The sequence below is a fragment of the Apteryx mantelli genome, unplaced genomic scaffold, assembly GCF_036417845.1.
Source record: "Apteryx mantelli isolate bAptMan1 unplaced genomic scaffold, bAptMan1.hap1 HAP1_SCAFFOLD_175, whole genome shotgun sequence".
Lineage (NCBI taxonomy): Eukaryota > Metazoa > Chordata > Aves > Apterygiformes > Apterygidae > Apteryx > Apteryx mantelli.
Genome location: NW_027118528.1, coordinates 95,512 through 122,109, shown reverse-complemented (window position 1 = coordinate 122,109; position 26,598 = coordinate 95,512). Strand labels below are relative to the sequence as shown.

At 65.4% G+C, this 26,598-nt stretch overlaps 1 protein-coding gene across 1 annotated transcript; it reads left to right on the top strand.

Annotated features, from left to right (window-relative positions):
- Positions 1-998: 998 nt before the first annotated feature.
- Positions 999-25,904, top strand: LOC136995914 (polyunsaturated fatty acid lipoxygenase ALOX15B-like). The gene is made up of 12 exons (XM_067316911.1): positions 999-1,139; positions 2,157-3,039; positions 9,681-9,842; positions 11,727-11,899; positions 13,257-13,400; positions 15,020-15,223; positions 17,631-17,717; positions 19,055-19,224; positions 21,198-21,319; positions 22,411-22,511; positions 23,384-23,554; positions 25,637-25,904. Exons 1-12 carry the CDS (start codon positions 999-1,001, stop codon positions 25,814-25,816), a joined length of 2,538 nt encoding a protein of 845 aa, XP_067173012.1. The 3' UTR covers positions 25,817-25,904.
- The last annotated feature ends 694 nt before the right edge of the window (positions 25,905-26,598 follow it).

The window sequence follows — 26,598 nt, the reverse complement described above, 5'->3', positions numbered from 1 at the left end:
CCGAGGGGCCCAGGCGTCCGAGTGACCCCAGCACCCCCCGAGGGGCCCAGGCGTCCGAGGGGCCCAGGCGTCCGAGCGTCCCCAGCACCCTCCGAGGGGCCCAGGCGTCCGAGGGGCCCAGGCGTCCGAGTGACCCCAGCACCCCCAAAGGGCCCAGGCGTCCGAGGGGCCCAGGCGTCCGAGCATCCCCAGCACCCTCCGAGGGGCCCAGGCATCCGAGGGGCCCAGGCGTCCGAGTGACCCCAGCGCCCCCAAAGGGCCCAGGCGTCCGAGGGGCCCAGGCGTCCGAGTGACCCCAGCACCCTCCGAGGGGCCCAGGTGTCCGAGGGGCCCAGGCGTCCGAGCGACCCCAGCACCCCCCAAAGGGCCCAGGCGTCCGAGGGGCCCAGGCGTCCGGGTGACCCCAGCGTCTCCCAAAGGGGCCCAGGCGTCCGAGGGGCCCAGGCATCCGAGCGACCCCAGCACCCTCCGAGGGGCCCAGGCGTCCGAGGGGCCCAGGCGTCCGAGCGACCCCAGCACCCTCCGAGGGGCCCAGGCATCCGAGGGGCCCAGGCGTCCGAGTGACCCCAGCACCCTCCGAGGGGCCCAGGCGTCCGAGGGGCCCAGGCGTCCGAGCGACACCAGCACCCTCCGAGGGGCCCAGGCGTCCGAGGGGCCCAGGCGTCCGAGTGACCCCAGCGTCTCCCAAAGGGCCCAGGCGTCCGAGGGGCCCAGGCGTCCGAGCGACCCCAGCACCCCCCAAAGGGCCCAGGCGTCCGAGGGGCCCAGGCGTCCGAGCGACCCCAGCACCCTCCGAGGGGCCCAGGCGTCCGAGGGGCCCAGGCATCCGAGTGACCCCAGCACCCCCTGAGGGGCCCAGGCGTCCGAGGGGCCCAGGCGTCCGAGTGACCCCAGCACCCTCCGACGGGCCCAGGCGTCCGAGGGGCCCAGGCGTCCGAGCGACCCCAGCGTCTCCCAAAGGGCCCAGGCGTCCGAGGGGCCCAGGCGTCCGGGGCGCCATGGCGACGCGCTACCGGCTGCGGGTGACGACGGGGCGGGCGCTGGGCGCGGGGACGCTGGCCGCGGTGGCCGTCACCCTGGTGGGGACGCGGGGACGCAGCCGGCCCGTGAGCCTCCGCTGGGCCCTGAGCCCCGGCACCGTGAGTGGGGGCACTGGGAGGCACTGGGAGCACTGGGATGGCACTGGGAAGGGACTGGGAGGGCACTGGGGGGAACTGGGAGCACTGGGAAGTGACTGGGAGGGCACTGGGAGGGGACTGGGAGCACTGGGATGGAACTGGGATGGGACTGGGAAGGGACTGGGGACACTGGGATGGAACTGGGGGGCACTGGGATGGGACTGGGAGAGCACTGGGGGCACTGGGAAGGGACTGGGAGCACTGAGAGGGCACTGGGAGACACTGGGGGCCACTGGGAGGGCACTGGGAAGGGACTGGGAAGGGACTGGGAGGGGACTGGGAGCACTGGGAGGGGACTGGGAGGGGACTGGGACACTGGGATGGGACTGGGACAGAACTGGGAGGGCACTGGGGGGACTGGGATGGAACTGGGAGGGCACTGGGAAGGGACTGGGAGGACACTGGGGGCACTGGGGGGAACTGGGAGGGGACTGGGACACTGGGAGGGGACTGGGATGGGACTGGGAAGGACTGGGACGGGACTGGGACAGAACTGGGAGGGCACTGGGGAGACTGGGATGGAACAGGGAAGGGACTGGGAGCACTGGGATGGGACTGGGAAGGACTGGGACGGGACTGGGACAGAACTGGGAGGGCACTGGGGAGACTGGGATGGAACAGGGAAGGGACTGGGAGCACTGGGATGGGACTGGGATGGGACTGGGAGCACTGGGAAGGGACTGGGAGGGGACTGGGAGGAACTGGGAAGGGACTGGGAGGGGACTGGGACACTGGGAGGGGACTGGGATGGGACTGGGAAGGACTGGGATGGGACTGGGAAGGGACTGGGAGGGCACTGGGGGGAACTGGGGGGCACTGGGAGCACTGGGAAGGGACTGGGAGGCCCGGGGGGGGGGGAGCTTCGCCCCCGCGCGTCGCCTCCCGTGACTCCTCCCACCCACGCGTGTCCCCGCGTCACGTGACCCCCCCGCGTCACGTGACCCCGCGTGTCTCTCCCCCCCTCCCCCCCCCCCGCAGACGGCGGAGCTGGAGCTGGAGCTGGAGCCGGACCAGGAGGCGGGGCCAGACCAGGGGGCGGGGGCGGAGCCAGGCGCGGGGGCGGGGCCGGGGGCGGGGAGTGGGCGGGGCCTGGGCCGCCCCCTGCTGCTGCGGCTGCGGAAGGAGCCGCTGCTGCCGCCGGCGCCCGACGCCTGGTTCTGCGCCCGCGTCGTCCTGGCGCGCGACCGCGACCGCGACCCCACGCGCGACCGCGACCCCCCGCGTCACCGAGACCCCCCGGGGCACCGGGACACCCCGGGGCACCGGGACCCCCCGGGGAACCGGGACCCCGCGCGCGACCGTGACACCACGAGCGACCGCGACACCCCGCGCGACCGCGACCCCACGCGCGACGGCAACCCCACGCGTGACCGAGACCCCCCGCGTGACCGCGACCCCCCGGGGCACCGGGACCCCCCGGGGAACCGGGACCCCGCGCGCGACCGTGACACCGCGAGCGACCGCGACCCCACTCGCGACCGCGACCCCACTCGTGACCGCGACCCCCCGCGTGACCGAGACCCCCCGGGGCACCGGGACCCCCCGGGGAACCGGGACCCCGCGCGCGACCGTGACACCGCGAGCGACCGCGACCCCACTCGCGACCGCGACCCCACTCGTGACCGCAACCCCACGCGTGACCGCGACCCCACGCGTGATGCCACCCCGGAGCCCCCCGCGGAGGCGGGGCTGCGCGCGGAGGGGGACGCGGAGGCGGAGGGGGACGCGGAGGCGGTGGGACGCGCGGACGCGGTGGGACACACGGACGCGGAGGAGGGACGCACGGACGCGGAGGACACGTGGGTCTTCCCCTGCTACCGGTGGCTGGAGAGCGGCTGCGTGGAGCTGCGGGAGGGCACCGGTGAGGGGGGGGGGGACGGGGGGGGACACGGGGGCGTGGGGACGTGGGGGACGTGGGGACATGGGACGTGGGGACACATGGACACGTGGGCAGGGGACACGGGGAGGTGGGACACTCTGAACGTGGGGACACGGGGACACGGGGAACATGGGGACACGGAGATACCTGGATAAGAGACACGGGGACACAGGGACACGGGGACCTGGGGACATGGGGACACGGGGAGGTGGGGACACGGGGAGGTGGGACACTCTGAACGTGGGGACACGGGGACACGGGGAACATGGGGACACGGAGATACCTGGATAAGAGACACGGGGACACAGGGACATGGGACCTGGGGACATGGGGACACGGGGACATGGGGACACGGGGAGGTGGGACACGGGGACACGGGGAACATGGGGACACGGAGATACCTGGATAAGAGACACGGGGACACAGGGACATGGGACCTGGGGACATGGGGACACAGACATACATGGACACGGGTCATGGGGACACATGGGCACAGGGACACAGGGACGTGGGGGACACGGGAACATAGGACATGGGGACATGGAGGAAACACGGACATGAGGACACATGGACATGGGGCCACAGGGATGAGGGACACGGGGAACATGGGGACATAGGACATGGGGACATGGAGATACATGGACAAGGGATGTGGGGACATGGAGACATGGAGACACGGGGACACGGAGACATGGAGACACGGAGACATGGGGACATGGGGACACGGGGACACGGAGACATGGAGACACAGAGACATGGGGACATGGAGACATGGAGACATGGGGACACGGGGACATGGGGACATGGGGACATGGGGACATGGGGACACAGGGACACGGAGACATGGAGACACGGAGACACGGAGACATGGGGACATGGGGACACGGGGACACGGAGACATGGAGACACGGAGACATGGGGACATGGAGACATGGGGACACGGGGACATGGGGACATGGGGACATGGGGACACAGGGACACGGAGACATGGAGACACGGAGACATGGAGACATGGGGACACGGGGACACGGAGACATGGAGACACGGAGACATGGGGACATGGAGACATGGGGACACGGGGACATGGGGACATGGGGACATGGGGACATGGGGACACAGGGACACGGAGACATGGAGACACGGAGACATGGGGACATGGGGACACGGGGACACGGAGACATGGAGACACGGAGACATGGGGACATGGAGACATGGGGACACGGGGACATGGGGACATGGGGACATGGGGACATGGGGACACAGGGACACGGAGACATGGGGACACGGAGACATGGAGACATGGGGACATGGGGACACGGGGACACGGAGACATGGAGACACGGAGACATGGGGACATGGAGACATGGGGACACGGGGACATGGGGACACGGAGACATGGAGACATGGGGACATGGGGACACGGGGACACGGAGACATGGAGACACGGAGACATGGGGACATGGGGACATGGAGACACGGGGACACGGAGACATGGAGACATGGAGACACGGGGACACGGAGACATGGAGACACGGAGACATGGGGACATGGAGACATGGGGACACGGGGACATGGGGACATGGAGACATGGGGACACGGAGACATGGAGACATGGAGACATGGAGACACGGGGACACGGAGACATGGAGACACGGAGACATGGGGACACGGGGACATGGGGACACAGGGACACAGGGACATGGAGATACATGGACAAGGGACATGGGGACACATGGGGACATGGGGGTCCCAGGGACATGGGGATGTGGGGACATGGAGATACATGGAGACATGGGGACATGGGGACATGGAGATACATGGGGACACGGGGACACGGGGACATGGAGACATGGGGACACGGGGACATGAGGACACGAGGGACATGGAGACATGGAGATACATGGACAAGGGTCATGGGGACACATGGGGACATGGGGGTCCCAGGGACACAGGGGTCACAGGGACATGGGGATGGGGGGACAAGGGGGTCACAGGACGTGGGGACACGAGGAACACGAGGACGTGGGGGACACGGGGACGTGGGAACACAGGGACACGAGGGACAAGGGACACGGGGACACACGGGGACACAGGGGTCGCAGGGACACGGGGGTCACAGGGACATGTGGATGTGGGGACACAGGGGACACGGGGACATGAGGACACGGGGGATGTGGGGACACATGGGGACGTGGGGACACGAGGACACGGGGACACGAGGGACACGAGGACATGGGGGACCCAGGGGACACGGGGGGACCCAGGGGACACGGGGGGCCGCGGGGGTGACGGTGGCCGTGTGGCAGCGGCGACGGTGGCCCAGGACGCCGGGGAGCCACTGCTGCTGCGGCAGCGCGAGACGGAGCTGCGCCAGCGCCGAGCCGCCTTCCAGTAGGGGCACTGGGAGGGACTGGGAGGGACTGGGAGGGCACTGGGAGGGACTGGGAGGGACTGGGAGGTGACTGGGGGGAACTGGGAGGGACTGGGAGGGGACTGGGGGGAACTGGGAGGGCACTGGGAGGGGACTGGGGGGCACTGGGAGGGCACTGGGAGGGGACTGGGAGGCACTGGGGTCACTGGGAGGGGACTGGGAGGAACTGGGGGGAACTGGGAGGCACTGGGAGGAACTGGGAGGGGACTGGGAGGGCACTGGGAGGGATTGGGAGGCACTGGGAGGCACTGGGAGGGACTGGGGGGAAGTGGGAGGGGACTGGGAGGAACTGGAGGGAACTGGGAAGGGACGGGGGGAAGTGGGAGGAACTGGGAGGGACTGGGAGGCACTGGGAGGGGAACTGGGAGGCACTGGGTGGGGACTGGGAGGGCACTGGGGGGAACTGGGAGGGACTGGGAGGGGACTGGAAGGGGACTGGGAGGCACTGGGGGGGACTGGGGGAACTGGGAGGAACTGGGGGGACTGGGAGGGGACTGGGAGCACTGGGGGGAACTGGGAGGAGACTGGGAAGGGACTGGGAGGCACTGGGAGGGCACTGGGAGGGGACTGGGAAGGGACTGTGAGGGGACTGGGGGCACTGGGAAGGGACTGGGAGCACTGGGATGGGACTGGGAAGGGACTGGGAGGCACTGGGAGGGCACTGGGGGGGACTGGGAGGCACTGGGGCACTGGGAAGGGACTGGGGGGGACTGCGAGGGACTGGGGGGGACTGGGAGGCACTGGGAGGGGACTGGGAGCACTGGGAGGCACTGGGAGAACTGGAGGAACTGGGGAACTGGGAGCACTGGGATGAACTGGGAGGGGACTGGGAGGGACTGGGGGAACTGGGAGGCACTGGGAGGGGACTGGAGCACTGGAGGCACTGGGAGGGGACTGGGAGGGGACTGGGAGGGACTGGGGGGAACTGGGAGGGGACTGGGAGGCACTGGGAGGAACTGGGAGAACTGGAGGAACTGGGGGAACTGGGAGCACTGGATGAACTGGGAGGGGACTGGGATGAACTGGGAGGCACTGGGAGCCCTGGGGCCTGGCTCCGGCCGCGGGGCCCAGGCGTCCTGCCCCCTCCCCTCCCCCCCCCCCGCAGCTGGTGCCCCTTCGCCCCCGGGTGGCCGCGCCGCCTCCTGCCCGCCCCGGGCAGGCAGCTGCCTCCGGACCTGCGCTGCCCCCCTGCCCGCGGCCTGCACCTGGCGGCGCGCGTGGCCCTCGCGTGAGTCCCCGTCCCCCGCGTGACGCGTGACACGTCCCGACACGCCAACACACGCCGCGACACGCCAACACACGCCGTGACATGCTGCAACACGCCACGACACTCCATGACATGACACGACATGACACAACACGACATGACACACCATGACATGACACAACATGACACGCCATGACACGACACGACACGACACATGACACACCATGACGTGACACGACACGTCATGACACGACACGACATGACACGACATGACACGACGTGACACGACACACCGTGACATGCCAACACACACCAACACACGCCATGACACACTGAAACACGCCACGCACAACATGACACAACACGACACAACATGACACAACACAACACACCACAACACGACACGACATGACATGACACGACACGACACGACACAGCACGACACGACGTGACACGACGTGACACAACACGCCACGAAATGACACGCCATGACACGCCATGACACGACACAACACATGACACACCATGACGTGACATGACACGACACGACACGACACGCCAACCCATGCCGCGACACGCACTGCGACACGCCAACACACGCTGCAACACGCTGCAACACGCCGCACCACATGACACGACATGACACGACATGACACAACGCAACACACCACGCCACGCCACGACACGACATGACACGACATGACACAACATGACACAACGTGACACGACACGACACGCCACGACATGACACAACACGACACGCTATGACGTGACACGCCATGACATGACACAACATGACATGACACAACATGACACGCCATGACACACCATGATGTGACATGACATGACACGACACAACACGCCAACCCATGCCGCGACACACACTGCGACACGCCAACACACGCTGCAACACACACCGTGACACACTAACACACGCCACAGCACACTGCAACACACCACGGCACAACACGACATGACACGACACATCATGATACGACACGACATGACACGACATGACACGACATGACACGACACACCGTGACATGCCAACACACACCAACACACGCCATGACACACTGAAACACACCACGCCACGACATGACACGACATGACACAATGTGACACGACACGACATGACACAACATGACATGATACGCCATGACACGCCATGACATGACACAACATGACACGACACGCCATGACACGCCAACACACACCAAGACACACCAACACACGCCGCGACACAACATGCCACGACACACCGCGACACGCCACGACATGCCACAACACACCAACAAACACACCACGACACGTCGCGACACAACATGACACACCCCGACACAACACGCCACGCCACGCCACGCCATAACACGACATGACACGCCATGACACACCGACACGCGCCGCAACACGCCACGCCACGCCACGACCTGACACACCAACACATGCCACAACACGCCAACACACACCGCGACACGCCACGACATGCCAACAGGAGCCACAACACGCCACAACACGCCACAACATGCCACAACACACCAACATGCGCCGCGACACGCAAAACCAACACATGCCAACACATGCCAATGTGCGGCAATGCACACGCAAAACACGCCAGAACACGCCAAAACACACCAAAACACGCCAGAACACGCCAAAACACACCAGAACACGCCAAAACACGCCAGAACACGCCAGAACACACCAGAACACGCCAGAACACACCAGAACACACCAAAACACGCCAGAACACGCCAGAACACACCAGAACACACCAAAACACACCAAAACACGCCAGAACACGCCAGAACACACCAGAACACACCAAAACACGCCAGAACACGCCAGAACACACCAGAACACGCCAGAACACACCAGAACACACCAAAACACGCCAGAACACGCCAGAACACACCAGAACACACCAGAACACACCAAAACACGCCAGAACACACCAGAACACGCCAGAACACACCAGAACACACCAAAACACGCCAGAACACGCCAGAACACGCCAAAACACGCCAGAACACGCCAGAACACACCAGAACACGCCAGAACACACCAGAACACGCCAAAACACTCCAACGCACACGTGGCAATGCACATGCCAACGCACACGCCTGCACATGTGCCACACACCGTGTCCCACGCATGCCCCGCGCCCCGCACGTGTCCCTGCCGTGTCCCGTACCCCACATGTGTCCGATACCCCACGCGTGTCCCAGCCGTGTCCAGCACCCCACACGTGTCCCATGACCACCGCGTGTCCACCCATGTCCCATGCCCCACCATTTCCCATGTCCCACCCGTGTCCCATGTCCCATCCATGTCCTGTGTCCCTCCATGTCCCACCATGTCCCATGTCCCACCATGTCCCCCCATGTCCCTTCATGTCCCATGTCCCACCCATGTCCCGTGTCCCATCCATGTCCCTCCATGTCCCATGTCCTATCTGTGTCCCACCCATATCCCATGTCCCACTCATGTCCCATGACCCACCACATCCCATGTCCCACCATGTCCCATGTCCCATCCATGTCCCATGTCCCTCCATGTCCCACCGTGTCCCGTGTCCCACCCATGTCCCATGACCCACCATGACCCATGTCCCATCCATGTCCCATGTCCCTCCATGTCCCATGTCCCACCACATCCCATGTCCCTCCATGTCCCATCCATGTCTGATGTCCCTCCATGACCCATGTCCCACCATGTCCCACCCATCCCATGTCCTATCCATGTCCCATGACTCTCCATGTCCCATGACCCACCATGTTCCTCCATGTCCCACTGTGTCCCATCCATGTCCCATGTCCCACCTGTGTTGCATGTCCCACCATGTCCCAGCTATGTCCCACCATGTCCCGTGTCCCCCGCGAGCCCAGCCCATCGTGCTGCCACGTGCTCATGCATGTCCCCACGTGTCCCCGCGTGTCCCCACATGCTCACACGTGTCCCTGCGTGTCCCCACGTGCTCATAAGTGTCCCCGCATGTCCCCGCGTGTCCCCACGTGTCCCCACGTGTCCCCACGTGCCGCAGGCAGGTCCGTGTGCGCCTGCGAGGCCTCAGCGGCGCCGGCGGCTCCTGGCGCAGCTTCGACCACGTCCGCCAGCTCCTCGGCTGCCCCCCGGGGCCCGTCGCAGGTGGGGCCCCAAAACACCCCCAAGTACTCCCAAGTACCCCCAAGTACCCCAAAACACCCCCAAGTACCCCCAAATACCCCCATAATACCCACAAGTACCCCAAAACACCCCAAGTACCCCCAAATACCCCAAAATACCCCAAAAATACCCCCAAGTACCCCCAAAATACCCACAAACACCCCCAAATACCCACAAATACCCCACAAAATACACCAGATACCCCCAAATACCACCAAATACCACCAAAATACCACCAAATACCCCCAAATACCCCAAAACACACCAAATACCCACCAATACCCCTAAAATACACCAAATACCCCCCAAATACCCCCCAAATGCCCCCAAATACCCCCAATACCCACAAATACCCCCAAGTACACGCAAGTACCCCAACCCCCCCAAAATACCCCCAAACATCCCCAAAACACCCCCCAAATACCCCCAAATGCCCCAAAACACCTCCAAAACACTCTCAAATACCCCAAGGTACCCCCAAAATACCCCCAGTACCCCAAAATACCCCAAGTACTCCCAGATACCCTCAAAATACCCCCAAGTACTTCCCCAAAATACACCAAAATACCCCCAGATACCCCCAAAACACCCCCAGATACCCCCAAATACCCCCAAACACCCCCAAATATCCCCCAAATACCTCGATACCCCCAAAATATCCCCAGGTACCCCCCAAAACACCCCAAAATACCCCCGATTCCCCAAACACCCCAAAATACCCCGATATCCTCCAAACACCCCCAAATACCCCCAAATATCCCCAGAAATACACCCAAATACCCCCAGAATACCCCCCAAAACACCCCCAAATAACCCCGATACCCCCAAAACACCCCCAAAACACCTAAAATACCCTCAAATAACCTAGATGCACCCATATATCCCTGATACACCCCCCAAACACCCCCAAAATACCCAAAATACCTGAATACCCCCAGGTACCACCAAAATACCCCCAGATACCTGCAAATACCCCCCAAATTCCCCCAATACCCACAAATGCCCCCAACCCCCCCAATTACCTCCTAAAATACCCTGACACCTTCCAAAACCCCAAACACACCCCAAATACCCCCTCCTGCTCCCCCAAATACACCCGAATACCCCCAAAATACTCCTAAATACATCCCAAACTCCCCCCCCCCAAAACGAGATACCCCCAAAACACTGCCCCTAAAGCACCCAAAATGCCCCAAGGGACCCAGGCGTCCGGGTGCCCCCAGCGCCGGGGGGGCCCAGGCGTCCGGGGTGCATCAGGGCCTTGCCGGAAGAGGGGGCCCAGGCGTCCGGGGATGTCAAGGCCACATCAGGGAGGGGCCCAGGCGTCCGGGTGCTCGCAGCACAGGGGGGGCCCAGGCATCCGGGAGGTGTCAGAGCCCTGGCTGGGACATGGGGGGCCCAGGCGTCCGGGAGCGTCAGGGAGTTGTCAGGAAGGGGCCCAGGCGTCCAGGGTGCGTCGGGACCTGGCCGGGCTGGAGGGGCCCAGGCGTCCGGGGGTGTTGAGACCATATCAGGGAGGGGCCCAGGCGTCCGGGGTGCATCGGGGCCTTGCCAGGAGAGGGGGCCCAGGCGTCCGGGGTGCATCAGGACCTGGCCGGGCTGGAAGGGCCCAGGCGTCCGGGAGGTGTCAGAGCCCTGGCTGGGACATGGGGCCCAGGCGTCCGGGGGTGTTGGGGAGTTGTCAGGGGGGGTCCCAGGTGTCCGGGTGCTCCCAGCACAGGGGGGGCCCAGGCGTCCAGGAGGTGTCAGAGCCCTGGCTGGGACATGGGGCCCAGGCGTCCGGGGTGTGTCAGGACCTGGCCGGGCTGGAGGGGCCCAGGCGTCCGGGCCCAGCTGACCCCCCCCACCCCCACCCCGCACGCGCAGACTACGTGGCGCAGCACTGGCGGGACGACGCCTTCTTCGGGTACCAGTTCCTCAACGGGGTGAACCCCGTCCTGCTGCGCCGCTGCTCCCGCCTGCCCCCCAACTTCGCCGTCACCCCCGCCATGGTGGCGCCCGCCCTCGGCCCCCACACCTCCCTCCACCAGGAGATGGAGGTCAGCGGGGGCCCAGGCGTCCGGGAGGGGCCAGGTGTCCGGGGGCTGGAGGGGACCCAGGTGTCCGGGAGGGGCCCAGGAGTCCAGGAGGGGCCAGGTGTCCGGGGGCTGGAGGGGACCCAGGTGTCCGGGAGGGGCCCAGGAGTCCAGGAGGGGCCAGGTGTCCAGGGGCTGGAGGGGACCCAGGCGTCCGGGAAGGGACCCAGGCGTCCAGAAGGGCCCAAATGTCCAGGAGGGCCCAGGCATCCGGGGGTGGAGGGGACCCAGGCATCCGGGATGATGGGAAAGGGGCCCAGGCATCCGGGGTAATGGCAGGGGACCCCACGATCCAGGGACTTGGGTGCCCAGGGGGCCCAGGTGTCGGGGAAGGGCCCAGGCGTCCGGGGAAGGGGCCCAGGCATCCGGGAGAGGGGCCCAGGCGTCCAGGAAAAGGACCCAGGCATCCAGGAAGGGGCCCAGGCGTCTGGGAAGGGACTCAGGCATCCGGGGAAGGGAACCCAGGTGTCCGGGAAAGGGGCCCAGGTGTCCAGGAAGGGGCCCAGGTGTCTGGGAAAGGGGCCCAGGCGTCCGGGGAAGGGGCCCAGGCGTCTGGGAAAAGGACCCAGGTGTCCGGGAAGGGGCCCAGGCGTCCGGGGAAGGGACCCAGGCATCCGGCAAAGGGGCCCAGGTGTCCAGGAAGGGGCCCAGGCGTCCGGGGAAGGGGCCCAGGTGTCCGGGGAAGGGGCCCAGGTGCCCGGGAAAGGGACCCAGGTGTCCGGGAAAGGGGCCCAGGCGTCCGGGAAAGGGGCCCAGGAGTCCGGGAAAGGGGGCCCAGGAGTCCGGCAAAGGGGCCCAGGTGTCCGGGAACGGGACCCAGGTGTCCGGGGAAGGGGCCCAGGCGTCCGGGCGAGGAACCCAGGCATCTGGGGAAGGGGCCCAGGCATCCAGGGAAGGGGCCCAGGCGTCCGGGGCGAAGGGGCCCAGGCGTCCGGGCGAGGAACCCAGGCGATCAGGGAAGGGGCCCAGGCGTCCAGGGAAGGGGCCCAGGCATCCGGGGGAGGGGCCCAGGCGTCTGGCAAAGGGGCCCAGGCGTCCGGGGAAGGGGCCCAGGCGTCCGTGGCGAAGGGGCCCAGGCATCCGGGGAAGGGACCCAGCCGTCCAGGGAAGGGGCCCAGGCATCCGGGGAAGGGGCCCAGGCATCCGGGAAGGGGCCCAGGCGTCTGGCGAAGGGGCCCAGGCGTCCGGCAAAGAAGCCCAGGCGTCCGGGAAGGGGCCCAGGCGTCCGGGAGGGGCCCAGGTGTCCGGGAAAGGGCCCAGGCGTCCGGGAAAGGGACCCAGGCATCTGGGGGAAGGGGCCCAGGCGTCCGGGCGTCCGCAGCGAGGTTCCCTCTTCCTGGCCGACTACGGCCTCCTGGACGGCATCGCCGGGAGCCGCATCGCCGGCGAACCCCAGTTCCTGGCCGCCCCCCTCTGCCTGCTCCACCTGCGCCCCACGGGGGCCCTGGTGCCCGTCGCCATCCAGGTGGGACCCACGGCCGCCCCACGGCCACCCCATGGCCACCAAAGACACCCCATGGCCGCCCCATGGGCTCCCGTCCTGCCCCACGGTCATCCCACGGTCATCCCATGGCCACCAAAGCTGCCCCATGGGTGTCCCATGGCTCCCGTCCTGCCCCATGGTCACCCCATGGCACCTGTCCTGCCCCACGGTCATCCCACGGTCATCCCATGGCCACCAAAGCTGCCCCATGGCAGCCCCATGGCACCCGTCCTGCCCCACGGTCATCCCATGGCCACCAAAGCTGCCCCATGGGTGCCCCATGGCACCTGTCCTGCCCCATGGTCATCCCATGGTCACCCCATGGCCACCAAAGCTGCCCCATGGCACCCATCCTGCCCCATGGTCATCCCATGGTCACCAAAGCTGCCCCATGGGTGCCCCATGGCACCTGTCCTGCCCCACGGTCATCCCATGGTCACCCTGTGGCCACCAAAGCTGCCCCATGGGCGCCCCATGGCACCTGTCCTGCCCCATGGTCATCCCATGGTCACCCCATGGCCACCAAAGCTGCCCCATGGGTGCCCCATGGCACCCGTCCTGCCCCATGGCCACCCCATGGCCACCCAAGCTGCCCCACGGCTGCCCCATGGCACCCATCTTGCCCCACAGCTGCCCCACGGACACCCTATGGGCACCCGTCCTGCCCCATGGTGCCCCACGGCCCCAGTCCCGCCCCACAGCTGACCCACAGCCACCGCACGGCCCCCAATCCCATGTCCCAGGTCCCATGTCCCACATCTCACGTCCCCATGTCCCACGTCACATGTCCCCATGTCCCATGTCCTACATCCCACGTCCCCACGTCCCATGTTGAACATCCCATGTGCCCATGTCCCATGTCCCACGTGCCCCATCCCCACATCCCCACGTCCCCCATCCCCACATCCCACATCCCACATCCCATGTCCCCATGTCCCATGTTCCATGTCCCCTGTCCCATGTCCCCATGTCCCACATCCTCCATCTCCATGTCCCACATCCCACGTCCCACGTCCCCCATCCCCATGTCCCCATGTCCCCATGTCCCACGTGCCCCATCCCCATGTCCCTCATCCCACGTCCCCATGTCCCCCATCCCCATGTCCCCATGTCCCCACTGCCCACGTGCCCCATCCCCATGTCTCCACGTCCCCATGTCCCTCATCCCACATCCCATGTGCCACGTCCCCACGTCCCCACGTCCCATGTCCCTCATCCCACATCCCATGTGCCCCGTCCCCACGTCCCCACGTCCCCATGTCCCTCATCCCACATCCCCCATCTCCATGTCCCCACGTCCCATGTCCCCCATCCCCACGTCCCATATCCCCACGTCCCTCATCCCACATCCCATGTCCCCCATCTCCATGTCCCCACGTCCCACGTGCCCCATCCCCACGTCCCACATCCCCATGTCCCTCATCCCACATCCCCACGTCCCCCATCCCCGCGTCCCCACGTCCCACGTGCCCCATCTCCATGTCCCCATGTCCCCTGTCCCCCATCCCCACATCCCCCCGTCCCATGTCCCTCATCCCACGTCCCACGTGCCCACGTCCCCCCGTCCCACACGCGCTCCCCCCGTCCCCGCGGTGCCCCAGCTGTCGCAGACGCCGGGCCCCGAGGCGCCCGTCTTCGTGCCGGCGGACGCGCCCTGGGACTGGCTGCTGGCCAAGCTGTGGGTGCGCTGCGCCCACTTCCAGCTCCACGAGATGGTGGCCCACCTGCTGCAGAGCCACTTCCTGGCCGAGGCCTTCGCCCTGGCCACCCTGCGCTGCCTGCCCGCCTGCCACCCGCTCTACAAGGTACCGCCAGCCCTGCGGCCCCGCGATCCGGCCCTTGCGCCCCCCGAAATCCTGCCCTTGCACCCCAAAATCCTGCCCTTGCACCCCAAAATCCTGCCGTTGCAACCCAAAATCTTGCTATTGCAACCCAAAATCTGCCTGCGTATCCACAAAATTCTGCCCTTCCTGCAAAAATCCTCCTATTGCACCCCAAAATCTGCACGGGCATCCACAAAGTCTTGCCCTTCCTGCAAAAATCCTGCCGTTGCACCCCAAAATCCTGCCGTTCTGCCCCTAAATCCTGCCGTTGCACCCCAAAATCTGCACGGGCATCCACAAAGTCTTGCCCTTCCTGCAAAAATCCTGCTGTTGCATCCCCAAATCCTGCCGTTGCACCCCAAAATCTGCACGTGCATCCCCAAAGTCTTGCAATTCCTGCAAAAATCCTGCCGTTGCATCCCAAAATCCTGTCGTTCTGCCCCCAAAATCCTGCCCTTGCAACCCAAAATCTGCACGTGCATCCACAAAATCCTGCCCTTCCTGCAAAAAAACTGCCGTTGCACCCCAAAATCCTGCTGTTGCACCCCAAAATCTGCCTGCGCATCCACAAAATCTTGCCCTTCCTGCAAAAATCCTGCCATTGCATCCCCAAATCCTGCCGTTCTGCCCCCAAATCCTGCTATTGCACCCCAAAATCTGCATGTGCATCCCCAAAATCTTGCCCTTCCTGCAAAAATCCTGCTGTTGCACCCCAAAATCTGCCTGCGCCTCCACAAAATCTTGCCCTTCCTGCAAAAAAACTGCTGTTGCACCCCAAAATCTGCACGTGCATCCACAAAATCTTGCAATTCCTGCAAAAAACCTGCTGTTGCAGCTCAAAATCCTGCCGTTCTGCCCCCAAATCCTGCCGTTGCGCCCCAAAATTTGCATGTGCATCCCCAAAGTCTTGCAATTCCTGCAAAAACGTGCTGTTGCACCCCAAAATCTGCATGTGCATCCACAAAAATCTTGCCCTTCCTGCAAAAATCCTGCCGTTGCAACCCAAAATCCTGCCATTCTGCCCCCAAATCCTGCCCTTGCACCCCCAAAGCTGCACGTGCATCCCCAAAATCTTGCAATTCCTGCAAAAATCCTGCCGTTGCATCCCAAAATCCTGCCGTTCTGCCCCCAAATCCTGCCCTTGCACCCCAAAATCTGCATATGCATCCTCCAAATCCTGCCCTTTCTGCAAAAAAACTGCTGTTGCACCCCAAAATCCTGCTGTTGCACCCCAAAATTTGCCTGCACATGTCCCCCTCCATGTCCCTCCATGTCCCCCATGTCCCTCCATGTCCCCCCCTGTCCCTCCATGTCCCCCATGTCCCCCATGTCCCTCCATGTCCCTCCATGTCCCCCCATGTCCCCCCATGTCCCCCATGTCCCTCCATGTCCCTCCATGTCCCCCCCTGTCCCTCCATGTCCCCCATGTCCCTCATGTCCCTCCATGTCCCTCCATGTCCCCCATGTCCCCCATGTCCCTCCATGTCCCTCCATGTCCCCCCATGTCCCCCATGTCCCTCCATGTCCCTCCATGTCCCCCCATGTCCCCCATGTCCCTCCATGTCCCTCCATGTCCCCCCATGTCCCTCCATGTTCCTCCATGTCCCTCCATGTCCCTCATGTCCCTCCATGTCCCTCCATGTTCCTCCATGTCCCCCCATGTCCATGTCCCCCCATGTCCCCCCATGTCCCTCCATGTCCCCCCATGTCCCTCCATGTTCCTCCATGTCCCTCCATGTCCCCCATGTCCCTCCATGTCCCTCCATGTTCCTCCATGTCCCCCCATGTCCATGTCCCCCCATGTCCCCCCATGTCCCTCCATGTCCCCCCATGTCCCTCCATGTTCCTCCATGTCCCTCCATGTCCCCATGTCCCTCCATGTCCCCCCATGTCCCTCATGTCCCTCCATGTCCCTCCATGTCCCTCCATGTCCCCCATGTCCCTCCATGTCCCCCCATGTCCCCATGTCCCTCCATGTCCCCCCATGTCCCTCATGTCCCCCCATGTCCCCCCATGTCCCCCCATGTCCCCCCATGTCCCTCCATGTCCCCCCATGTCCCCCCATGTCCCCCCATGTCCCTCCATGTCCCTCCATGTCCCCCATGTCCCTCCATGTCCCTCCATGTCCCCCATGTCCCTCCATGTCTCCCCATGTCCCTCCATGTCCCTCCATGTCCCCCATGTCCCTCCATGTCCCTCCATGTCCCTCCATGTCCCCCATGTCCCTCCATGTCCTCCATGTCCCCCCATGTCCCCCCATGTCCATGTCCCTCCATGTCCCCCATGTCCCATGTCCCTCCATGTCCCCCCATGTCCCCCATGTCCCTCCATGTCCCCCATGTCCCTCCATGTCCCACCATGTCCCTCCATGTCCCTCCATGTCCCCCAGCTCCTGCTGCCCCACTTCCATCTCACCTTCCACATCAACACCGTGGCCCGGGAGAGTCTGCTCAACCCCGGGGGGCTCATTGACCAGGTGAGCCGGACGCCTGGGCCCCCCGGACGCCTGGGCCCCTGCGGGTCATGGGGGGGAGTGGGGCCACCCGGACACCTGGGTCCCCCTGGTTGTGGGTGCTATGGGGTGGCCAAGGCCACCCAGACACCTGGGTCCTCCTTGTTGTGGGTGCTATGGGGTGACCAGGGCCACCCAGACACCTGGGTCCCCCTGGTTGTGGGTGCTATGGGGTGACCAGGGCCACCCGGACACCTGGGTCCTCCTGGTTGTGGGTGCTATGGGGTGACCAAGGCCACCAGGACACCCAGGTCCCCCTGGTTGTGGGTGCTATGGGGTGACCAGGGCCACCCGCACACCTGGGTCCCTCTGGTTGTGGGTGCTATGGGGTGACCAGGGCCACCAGGACACCTGGGTCCCCCTGGTTGTGGGTGCTATGGGGTGACCAGGGCCACCCGGGTCCCCCTGGTTATGGGTGCTATGGGGTGACCAGGGCCACCTGGACACCTGGGTCCCCCTGGTTGTGGGTGCTATGGGGTGGCCAGGGCCACCTGGACACCTGGGTCCCCCTGGTTGTGGGTGCTATGGGGTGACCAGGGCCACCCGGACACCTGGGTCCTCCTGGTTGTGGGTGCTATGGGGTGACCAGGGCCACCTGGACACCTGGGTCCTCCTGGTTGTGGGTGCTATGGGGTGACCAAGGCCACCCGGACACCTGGGTCCTCCTGGTTGTGGGTGCTATGGGGTGACCAAGGCCACCAGGACACCTGGGTCCCCCTGGGTTGTGGGTCCTGTGGGGTGACCAAGGCCACCCGGACACCTGGGTCCTCCTGGTTGTGGGTGCTGTGGGGTGACCAGGGCCACCTGGACACCTGGGTCCCACTGGGTTGTGGGTGCTATGGGGTGACCAGGGCCACCTGGGTCCCTCCAAGGGGGTTGTGGGTGCTATGGGGGCACCAGGGCCACCAGGACACCTGGGTCCCACTGGGTTGTGGGTGCTATGGGGCCACCAGGGCCACCCAGACGCCTGGGTCCCCCTGGTTATGGGTGCTATGGGGTGACCAGGGCCACCCGGACACCTGGGTCCTCCTGGTTGTGGGTGCTATGGGGTGACCAGGGCCACCTGGGTCCCTCCAAGGGGGTTGTGGGTGCTGTGGGGTGACCAGGGCCACCCGGACACCTGGGTCCCCCTGGTTGTGGGTGCTATGGGGTGACCAAGGCCACCCGGACACCTGGGTCCCCCTAGGTTATGGGTGCTATGGGGCCACCAGGGCCACCCGGACACCTGGGTCCCTCCAGGGAGGGGTTGTGGGTGCTGTGGGTCCCCGTGTCGGCCATGGGGGTGACAGCGGTGTCCCCAGGCCACGGCCATCGGCCGGGAGGGGACGCTGGAGCTGGTGGCCCGGGCCACGGCGGCGCTGTCCTACGCCGAGCTCTGCCTCCCCGATGACCTGGAGCGGCGCGGCGTCACCTCCGTCCCCGGCTACTACTACCGCGATGACGCCCTGCGCATCTGGGGGGCCATCGAGAGGTGGCACGGGGACACCGGGAAGGGGGTGGGGGGGACGCGGGGACACGGCGTTGAGGATGGGGACATGGGGACACAGCGTTGGGGATGTGCAGATGGGGACATGGGGACACTGGGAGGGGGACACAGCATTGGGGATGGGGACATGGGGACATAGGGTTGGAGACACGGGGACACCAGGATGGGGACATGGGGACACGGGGACATGGCATTGGGGATGTGGGGATGGGGACATGGGGACACCGGGAGGGGGGGACGCGGGGACATGGCGTTAGGGATGTGGGCATGGGAACGCGGGGGGACATCGGGAAGGGGGGACGCGGGGACACAGCGTTGGGGATGTGGGGATGGGGACATGGGGACACCGGGAGGGGGACGTGGGGACACCAGGATGGGGACATGGGGACACAGGGACACGGCGTTGGGGATGTGGGGATGGGGACATGGGGACACCAGGATGGGGACACGGGGACATGGCATTAGGGATGTGGGGATGGGGACACGGGGGGACATCGGGAAGGGGGGACGCGGGGACACGGCGTTGGGGATGTGGGGACATGGGGACATGGGGACACAGGGTTGGAGACATGGGGACACCAGGATGGGGACATGGGGGACACCGGGAAGGGGGTGGACGCGGGGACACGGCGTTGGGGATGTGCGGATGGGGACATGGGGACACCGGGAAGGGGGACGCGGCGTTGGGGGTGTGGGGATGGGGACATGGGGACACCGGGAGGGGGACGTGGGGACACCAGGATGGGGACATGGGGACACAGGGACACGGCGTTGGGGATGTGGGGATGGGGACATGGGGGACACCAGGATGGGGACATGGGGACATGGTGTTGGGGATGTGGGGATGGGGACATGGGGACACAGGGTTGGAGACATGGGGACACCAGGATGGGAACATGGGGACACAGGGACACTGCATTGGGGATGTGGGGATGGGGACATGGGGACACCGGGACACAGGGTTGGAGACATGGGGACACCAGGATGGGGACATGGGGACATGGGGACATGGGGACACAGGGTTGGAAACATGGGGACACCAGGATGGGGACATGGGGACATGGGGACATGGGGACACAGGGTTGGAAACATGGGGACACCAGGATGGGGACATGGGGACACAGGGACACGGCGTTGGGGATGTGGGGATGGGGACATGGGGACACAGGGTTGGAGACATGGGGACACCAGCATGGGGACATGGGGACACGGGGAAGGGGATAAGGAGATGGGGACGTGGGGATGGGGACACGAGAAGGGGGACACATGGGCAGGGACCACGGGGAGGGGGACACGGGGACGGCGACATGTAGATGGGGACAATAGGGGTGGGGACGGGGACACGGGGATGGGGACAACAGGATGGGGACATCAGGGATGGGACGACGGGGATATGGGGACGGGGACATGGAGATGGGGACACAAGGACGGGGACATGGGGATGGGACCATGGGGATGGGGACATCAGGGATGGGACCATGGGGATGGGGACATGGGGACGGGGACATGGGGATGGGGACAACAGCAATGGGGACCATGGAAATGGGACCACGGGGCTGGGGACAACAGGGCTGGGGACAGCCAGGACGAGGACAACAGCAACGGGGACAACGGGGAGGGGGACAGCAAGGACAGGGACAACGGGAACAACTGGGATGGGGACAACGGGGATGGGGACAGTGGGAACGGGACCACGGGGACGGGGATGGGACAAGATAACAGGGTTGGGGACAACAAGGACGGGGACACCAGCCATGGGGACAGCAGGGATGGGGACATGGGGACGGGGACACTGGGATGGGGACCACGGGGATGGGGACCATGGGGATGGGGGACCACAGGGACAAGGACCACGGGGACGGTGGCCCCCAAGGGACGGGGACCACGGGGGCCGGGCGCTGCTGGGGTTGACCCCAGGGCGGTGGCCCTGGCTCACCGGTGTCCCCGCGGTGGCCCAGCTTCGTGACGGGGATCGTGGCTCTCTACTACGCCGAGGACAGCGCCGTGCGGGACGACCCCGAGCTCCAGGATTGGGTGGGCGAGATCTTCACCAACGCCGTCCTGGGCAACAAGGACACGGGTAACGGGGGTGGACCTGCCACCGTGGTCACCACCGTGGTCGTGGTCACGGCCACCATCACGGCCACCGCCAAATGGTCACGGTCACCATCGGGGCTAGCAGCCAACGGTTGTGGTCATGGCCACCATCATGGTCATGGCCACAGTCAGCGTCATGGTCATGGTCATGGCAACAGTCATGGCCACCACTCCATGGTCATGGTCACGGTCATGGCCATGGTGACACCACAGTCACGGCCGCAATCACTGTCATGGTGATGGCCATGGTCATGCCATGGTCATGGCCACCAACATTGTCACGGTCATGGCCATGGTGACACCACAGTCACGGCCGCAATCACTGTCGTGGTGATGGCCATGGTCATGCCATGGTCATGGTCACCAACATTGTCATGGTCACGGTCATGGCCATGGCGACACCACAGTCATGGCCACAATCGCTGTCATGGTCATGGTCATGGCAACAGTCATGGCCACCGCTCCATGGTCATGGTCACGGTCATGGCCATGGTGACACCACAGTCATGGCCGCAATCGCTGTCATGGTGATGGCCATGGTCATGCCATGGTCATGGCCACCAACATTGTCATCTTCATGGTCACAGTCATGGTCATGGCCATGGTCACAACATGGCCACGGTCGTGGCCACCACGGTGGTCATGCCACAGCCATGGCCATAATCACAGTCGTGGCCGTGGTCACCCATTGCAACGGCCACACACAGTCGTGTCACGGTCACACGTGGTCACGGCGTGGCCATAGTCATGGTCATGGCCACCACCACGGCCACAGCCCCCCCCCTTCGCTGCCACGGCCACGGTCATCGTCACCATCATGGTCATGGCCAGGGACACAGTCACACAATGGCCACACATGGTCAGGCCACGGCCGTGGTGATGGTCACGGTCACCATCAAGGTCACGGTCCGCCCACTGCCGTGGTCCTACATGGTCCCACCACAGCCATGGTCATGGCCACGGTCATCGTCACGCCATGCCACGGCCACACCGCGTGTCACCATGAGGGGAGGTGACAGCGGGGGTGAGGCGGTGGGTGACTTCACCGGGGACCGTGGTGGCTCTTGTCCCCAGGCTTCCCGACGGCGCTGCACAACCGGCCCGAGCTGGTGAAGTTCCTCACCATGATCATCTTCTGCTGCTCGGCCCGTCACGCCGCCGTCAACAGCGGCCAGGTGGGGGGGGGGGGACACGCCGGGGGACGCGGGGGCTCCGGGGTGGCCATGGGGGACCTGGGGCACCTGGTGGGGGGGGGGTGACGGGGACCTTGGGTGGGCCGCAGAGGCTGTGGAGGACATGGATGGACGCGGTGGGGTGACGGGGACCTGGGTGGCCATGGGGGGACCTGGGGTATGTTGGGGGGGGGTGATGGGGACCTGTGTGGCCACAAGGGGACCTTGGTGGCCACAGGGGACACGGATGGACGTAGGGGGGGTGATGGGGACCTAGGTGGCCATGGGGGACCTGGGTGGCCATGGAGGAACCTGGGGCACCAGGGGGGGGATGATGGAGACCATGGGGGACCATAGGGGACACGGATGGATGTGGCAAGGGGGGGGTGACAGGCCACATGGGTGGCCACAGAAGCAGCTGGGTGGTCACGGGGGACAAGGGCCACCTGAGGAGACACAGGGGGTGACGGGGACCTGGGTGGCCACGGGGAGACCTGGGGCATGTGGCAGGGGGTGACGGGAACCTGGGTGGCCACAGGAGCCACAGGGGACACGGATGGACTTAGGGGGGTGATGGGGACCTAGGTGGCCACGGGGGGACCTAGGTGGCCACAGGGGGACCTAGGTGGCCACAGGGGGGGGACCCGGGTGGCCACGGAAGCACCGCGGTGGCCAGGAGGCCCATGAGGCCCATAGGGGACACGGGGAGGAGAACAGCCCACACAGGTGACCACGAGGAACCACAAGGCTCGTGGTGGGACACCAAGGCCAGCAGCCCACGCAGGTGGCCACGGAGCCACCCAGGGTGGCCACGGGTGCCCCGGGCCACCTAGGGCCACCTGGGTCCCCGTTGACGTTGTGTCCCGACCCCCAAGTATGACTTCGCGGCCTGGATGCCCAACACGCCGACCACCATGAGGAGGCCACCACCGCGGACCAAGGGCCAGGCCACGGCCGAGAACGTCCTGGCCACGCTGCCGACCGCCGGTGTCACCGGCACCGCCCTCGCCCTGCTCAGCGTCGTCAGCTACGAGCCCGGGGACCTGGTGAGCGGCGGGGACACCGGGGTGGCCAGGTGACCTCGTCCCACCCCACCGGGGACCTCAGGTGTCCAGGTGACCCCGTCCCACCTCACCAGGGACCCAGGTGTCCAGGTGACCCCACATCACTGCCCCAAGGACCCAGGTGTCCAGGTGACCCCATCCCACCCCATGGGGACCCAGGTGTCCAGGTGACCCCACATCACTGCTCCAAGGACCCAGGTGTCCAGGTGACCCCATCCCACCCCATGGGGACCCAGGTGTCCAGGTGACCCTGTTCCACCTCACCAAGGACCTAGGGGTCTAGGTGACCCCGTCCCACCCCACCAAGGACCCAGGTGTCCAGGTGACCCCATCCCACCTCACCAAGGACCCAGGTGTCCAGGTGACCCCATCCCACCCCATGGGGACCCAGGTGTCCAGGTGACCCCACATCACTGCTCCAAGGACCCAGGTGTCCAGGTGACCCCGTCCCACCTCACCAGGGACCCAGGGGTCCAGGTGACCCCACATCACTGCCCCAAGGACCCAGGCGTCCGGGTGACCCCGTCCCACCTCACCAGGGACCCAGGGGTCCAGGTGACCCCACATCACTGCCCCAAGGACCCAGGCGTCCGGGTGACCTCGTCCCACCCCACCAGGGACCCAGGTGTCCAAGTGACCCCACATCACTGCTCCAAGGACCCAGGTGTCCAGGTGACCTCGTCCCACCCCATGGGGACCCAGGTGTCCAGGTGACCCCATATCACTGCCCCAAGGACCCAGGTGTCCAGGTGACCCCACATCACTGCTCCAAGGACCCAGGTGTCCAGGTGACCCCATCCCACCTCACCAAGGACCCAGGTGTCCAGGTGACCCCACATCACTGCCCCAAGGACCCAGGTGTCCAGGTGACCTCGTCCCACCCCACCAAGGACCCAGGTGTCCAGGTGACCCCACATCACTGCTCCAAGGACCCAGGTGTCCAGGTGACCCCATCCCACCCCACCAAGGACCCAGGTGTCCAGGTGACCCCACATCACTGCTCCAAGGACCCAGGTGTCCAGGTGACCCCATCCCACCCCACCAAGGACCCAGGTGTCCAGGTGACCCCACATCACTGCCCCAAGGACCCAGGCATCCGGGTGACCCCATCCCACCCCACCAAGGACCCAGGTGTCCAGGTGACCCCATCCCACCCCACCAAGGACCCAGGTGTCCAGGTGACCCCACATCACTGCCCCAAGGACCCAGGTGTCCAGGTGACCCCGTCCCACCCCACCAAGGACCCAGGTGTCCAGGTGACCCCACATCACTGCTCCAAGGACCCAGGTGTCCAGGTGACCCCGTCCCACCCCATGGGGACCCAGGTGTCCAGGTGACCCTGTCCCACCCCATGGGGACCCAGGTGTCCAGGTGACCCCACATCACTGCCCCAAGGACCCAGGTGTCCAGGTGACCCCATATCACTGCCCCAAGGACCCAGGTGTCCAGGTGACACCATCCCACCCCACCAAGGACCCAGGTGTCCAGGTGACCCCACATCACTGCCCCAAGGACCCAGGTGTCCAGGTGACCCCGTCCCACCCCATGGGGACCCAGGTGTCCAGGTGACCCCGTCCCACCCCACCAGGGACCCAGGTGTCCAGGTGACCCCACATCACTGCCCCAAGGACCCAGGTGTCCAGGTGACACCATCCCACCCCACCAAGGACCCAGGTGTCCAGGTGACCCCATCCCACCCCACCAAGGACCCAGGTGTCCAGGTGACCCCAATCTCCCCCCCAAACTTCTCCCCAGGGACCCAGGTGTCCGAGGGGGACCCAGGTGTCCAGGGAAGGGACCCAAGTGTCCAAGGGGGACCCAGGTGTCCGGGCAAGGGACCCAGGTGTCCAAGGGGGACCCAGGTGTCCATGAGGGACCCACGTGTCCGTGAGGGACCCACACACCTTGGGTGGGGGGAGGACGCTACCATCCGGGTCACCCCTTCTCCTCGGGATCCCCCTGCATCCGGGTTCTCCCTGCGGCCACCACCACCGGGGTGGGGGGACACCCGGGTGTCCGAGGGACCCAGGCGTCCGAGGGACCCAGGCGTCCGGGTGTCCGCAGCGCCCGTTGGGTTGTTACCCTGAGGAGCACTTCACGGAGGAGGCCCCGCGGCGTCTCATCACCACCTTCCAGCAGCGCCTGGCCCGGATCTCCGATGACATCCGAGCCCGGAACGCCGGCCTGCCCCTGCCCTACCCCTACCTGGACCCCGCCGAGGTCCAGAACAGCGTCTCCATCTGATGGCGGCCACCTGCCGGGATGGCCACGGCCACCTCGGCTTGGCCACGGTCCATCCCTGAACCTTCCTGGGTCTCCTCAACCTCCTACATCTCAGCCCCAACCTGTTCCTGAACCTCCTCGGCCCATTCATGGTCTCCTTGGACCATCTCTGAACCTTTCGGGATCTCCTCAACCTCCTACATCTCAGCCCCAACCTGTTCCTGAACCTCCTCGGCCCATTCATGGTCTCCTTGGACCATCTCTGAACCTTTCGGGATCTCCTCAACCTCCTACATCTCAGCCCTGACCCGTTCCTGAACCTCCTCGGTCCATCCCTGAACCTTTCGGGATCTTCTCAACCTCCTACATCTCAGCCCTGACCCGTTCCTGAACCTCCTCGGCCCATTCGTGGCCTCCTCGGACCATCTCTGAACCTTTCGGGATCTCCTCAACCTCCTACATCTCAGCCCTGACCCGTTCCTGACCTTCTCGGTCCATCCCTGAACCTTTCGGGATCTTCTCAACCTCCTACATCTCAGCCCCGACCCGTTCCTGAACCTCCTCGGCCCATTCGTGGCCTCCTCGGACCATCTCTGAACCTTTCTGGGTCTTCTCAACCTCCTACATCTCAGCCCTGACCCGTTCCTGAACCTCCTCGGCCCATTCGTGGCCTCCTCGGACCATCTCTGAACCTTTCGGGATCTCCTCAACCTCCTACATCTCAGCCCTGACCCGTTCCTGACCTTCTCGGTCCATCCCTGAACCTTTCGGGATCTTCTCAACCTCCTACATCTCAGCCCCGA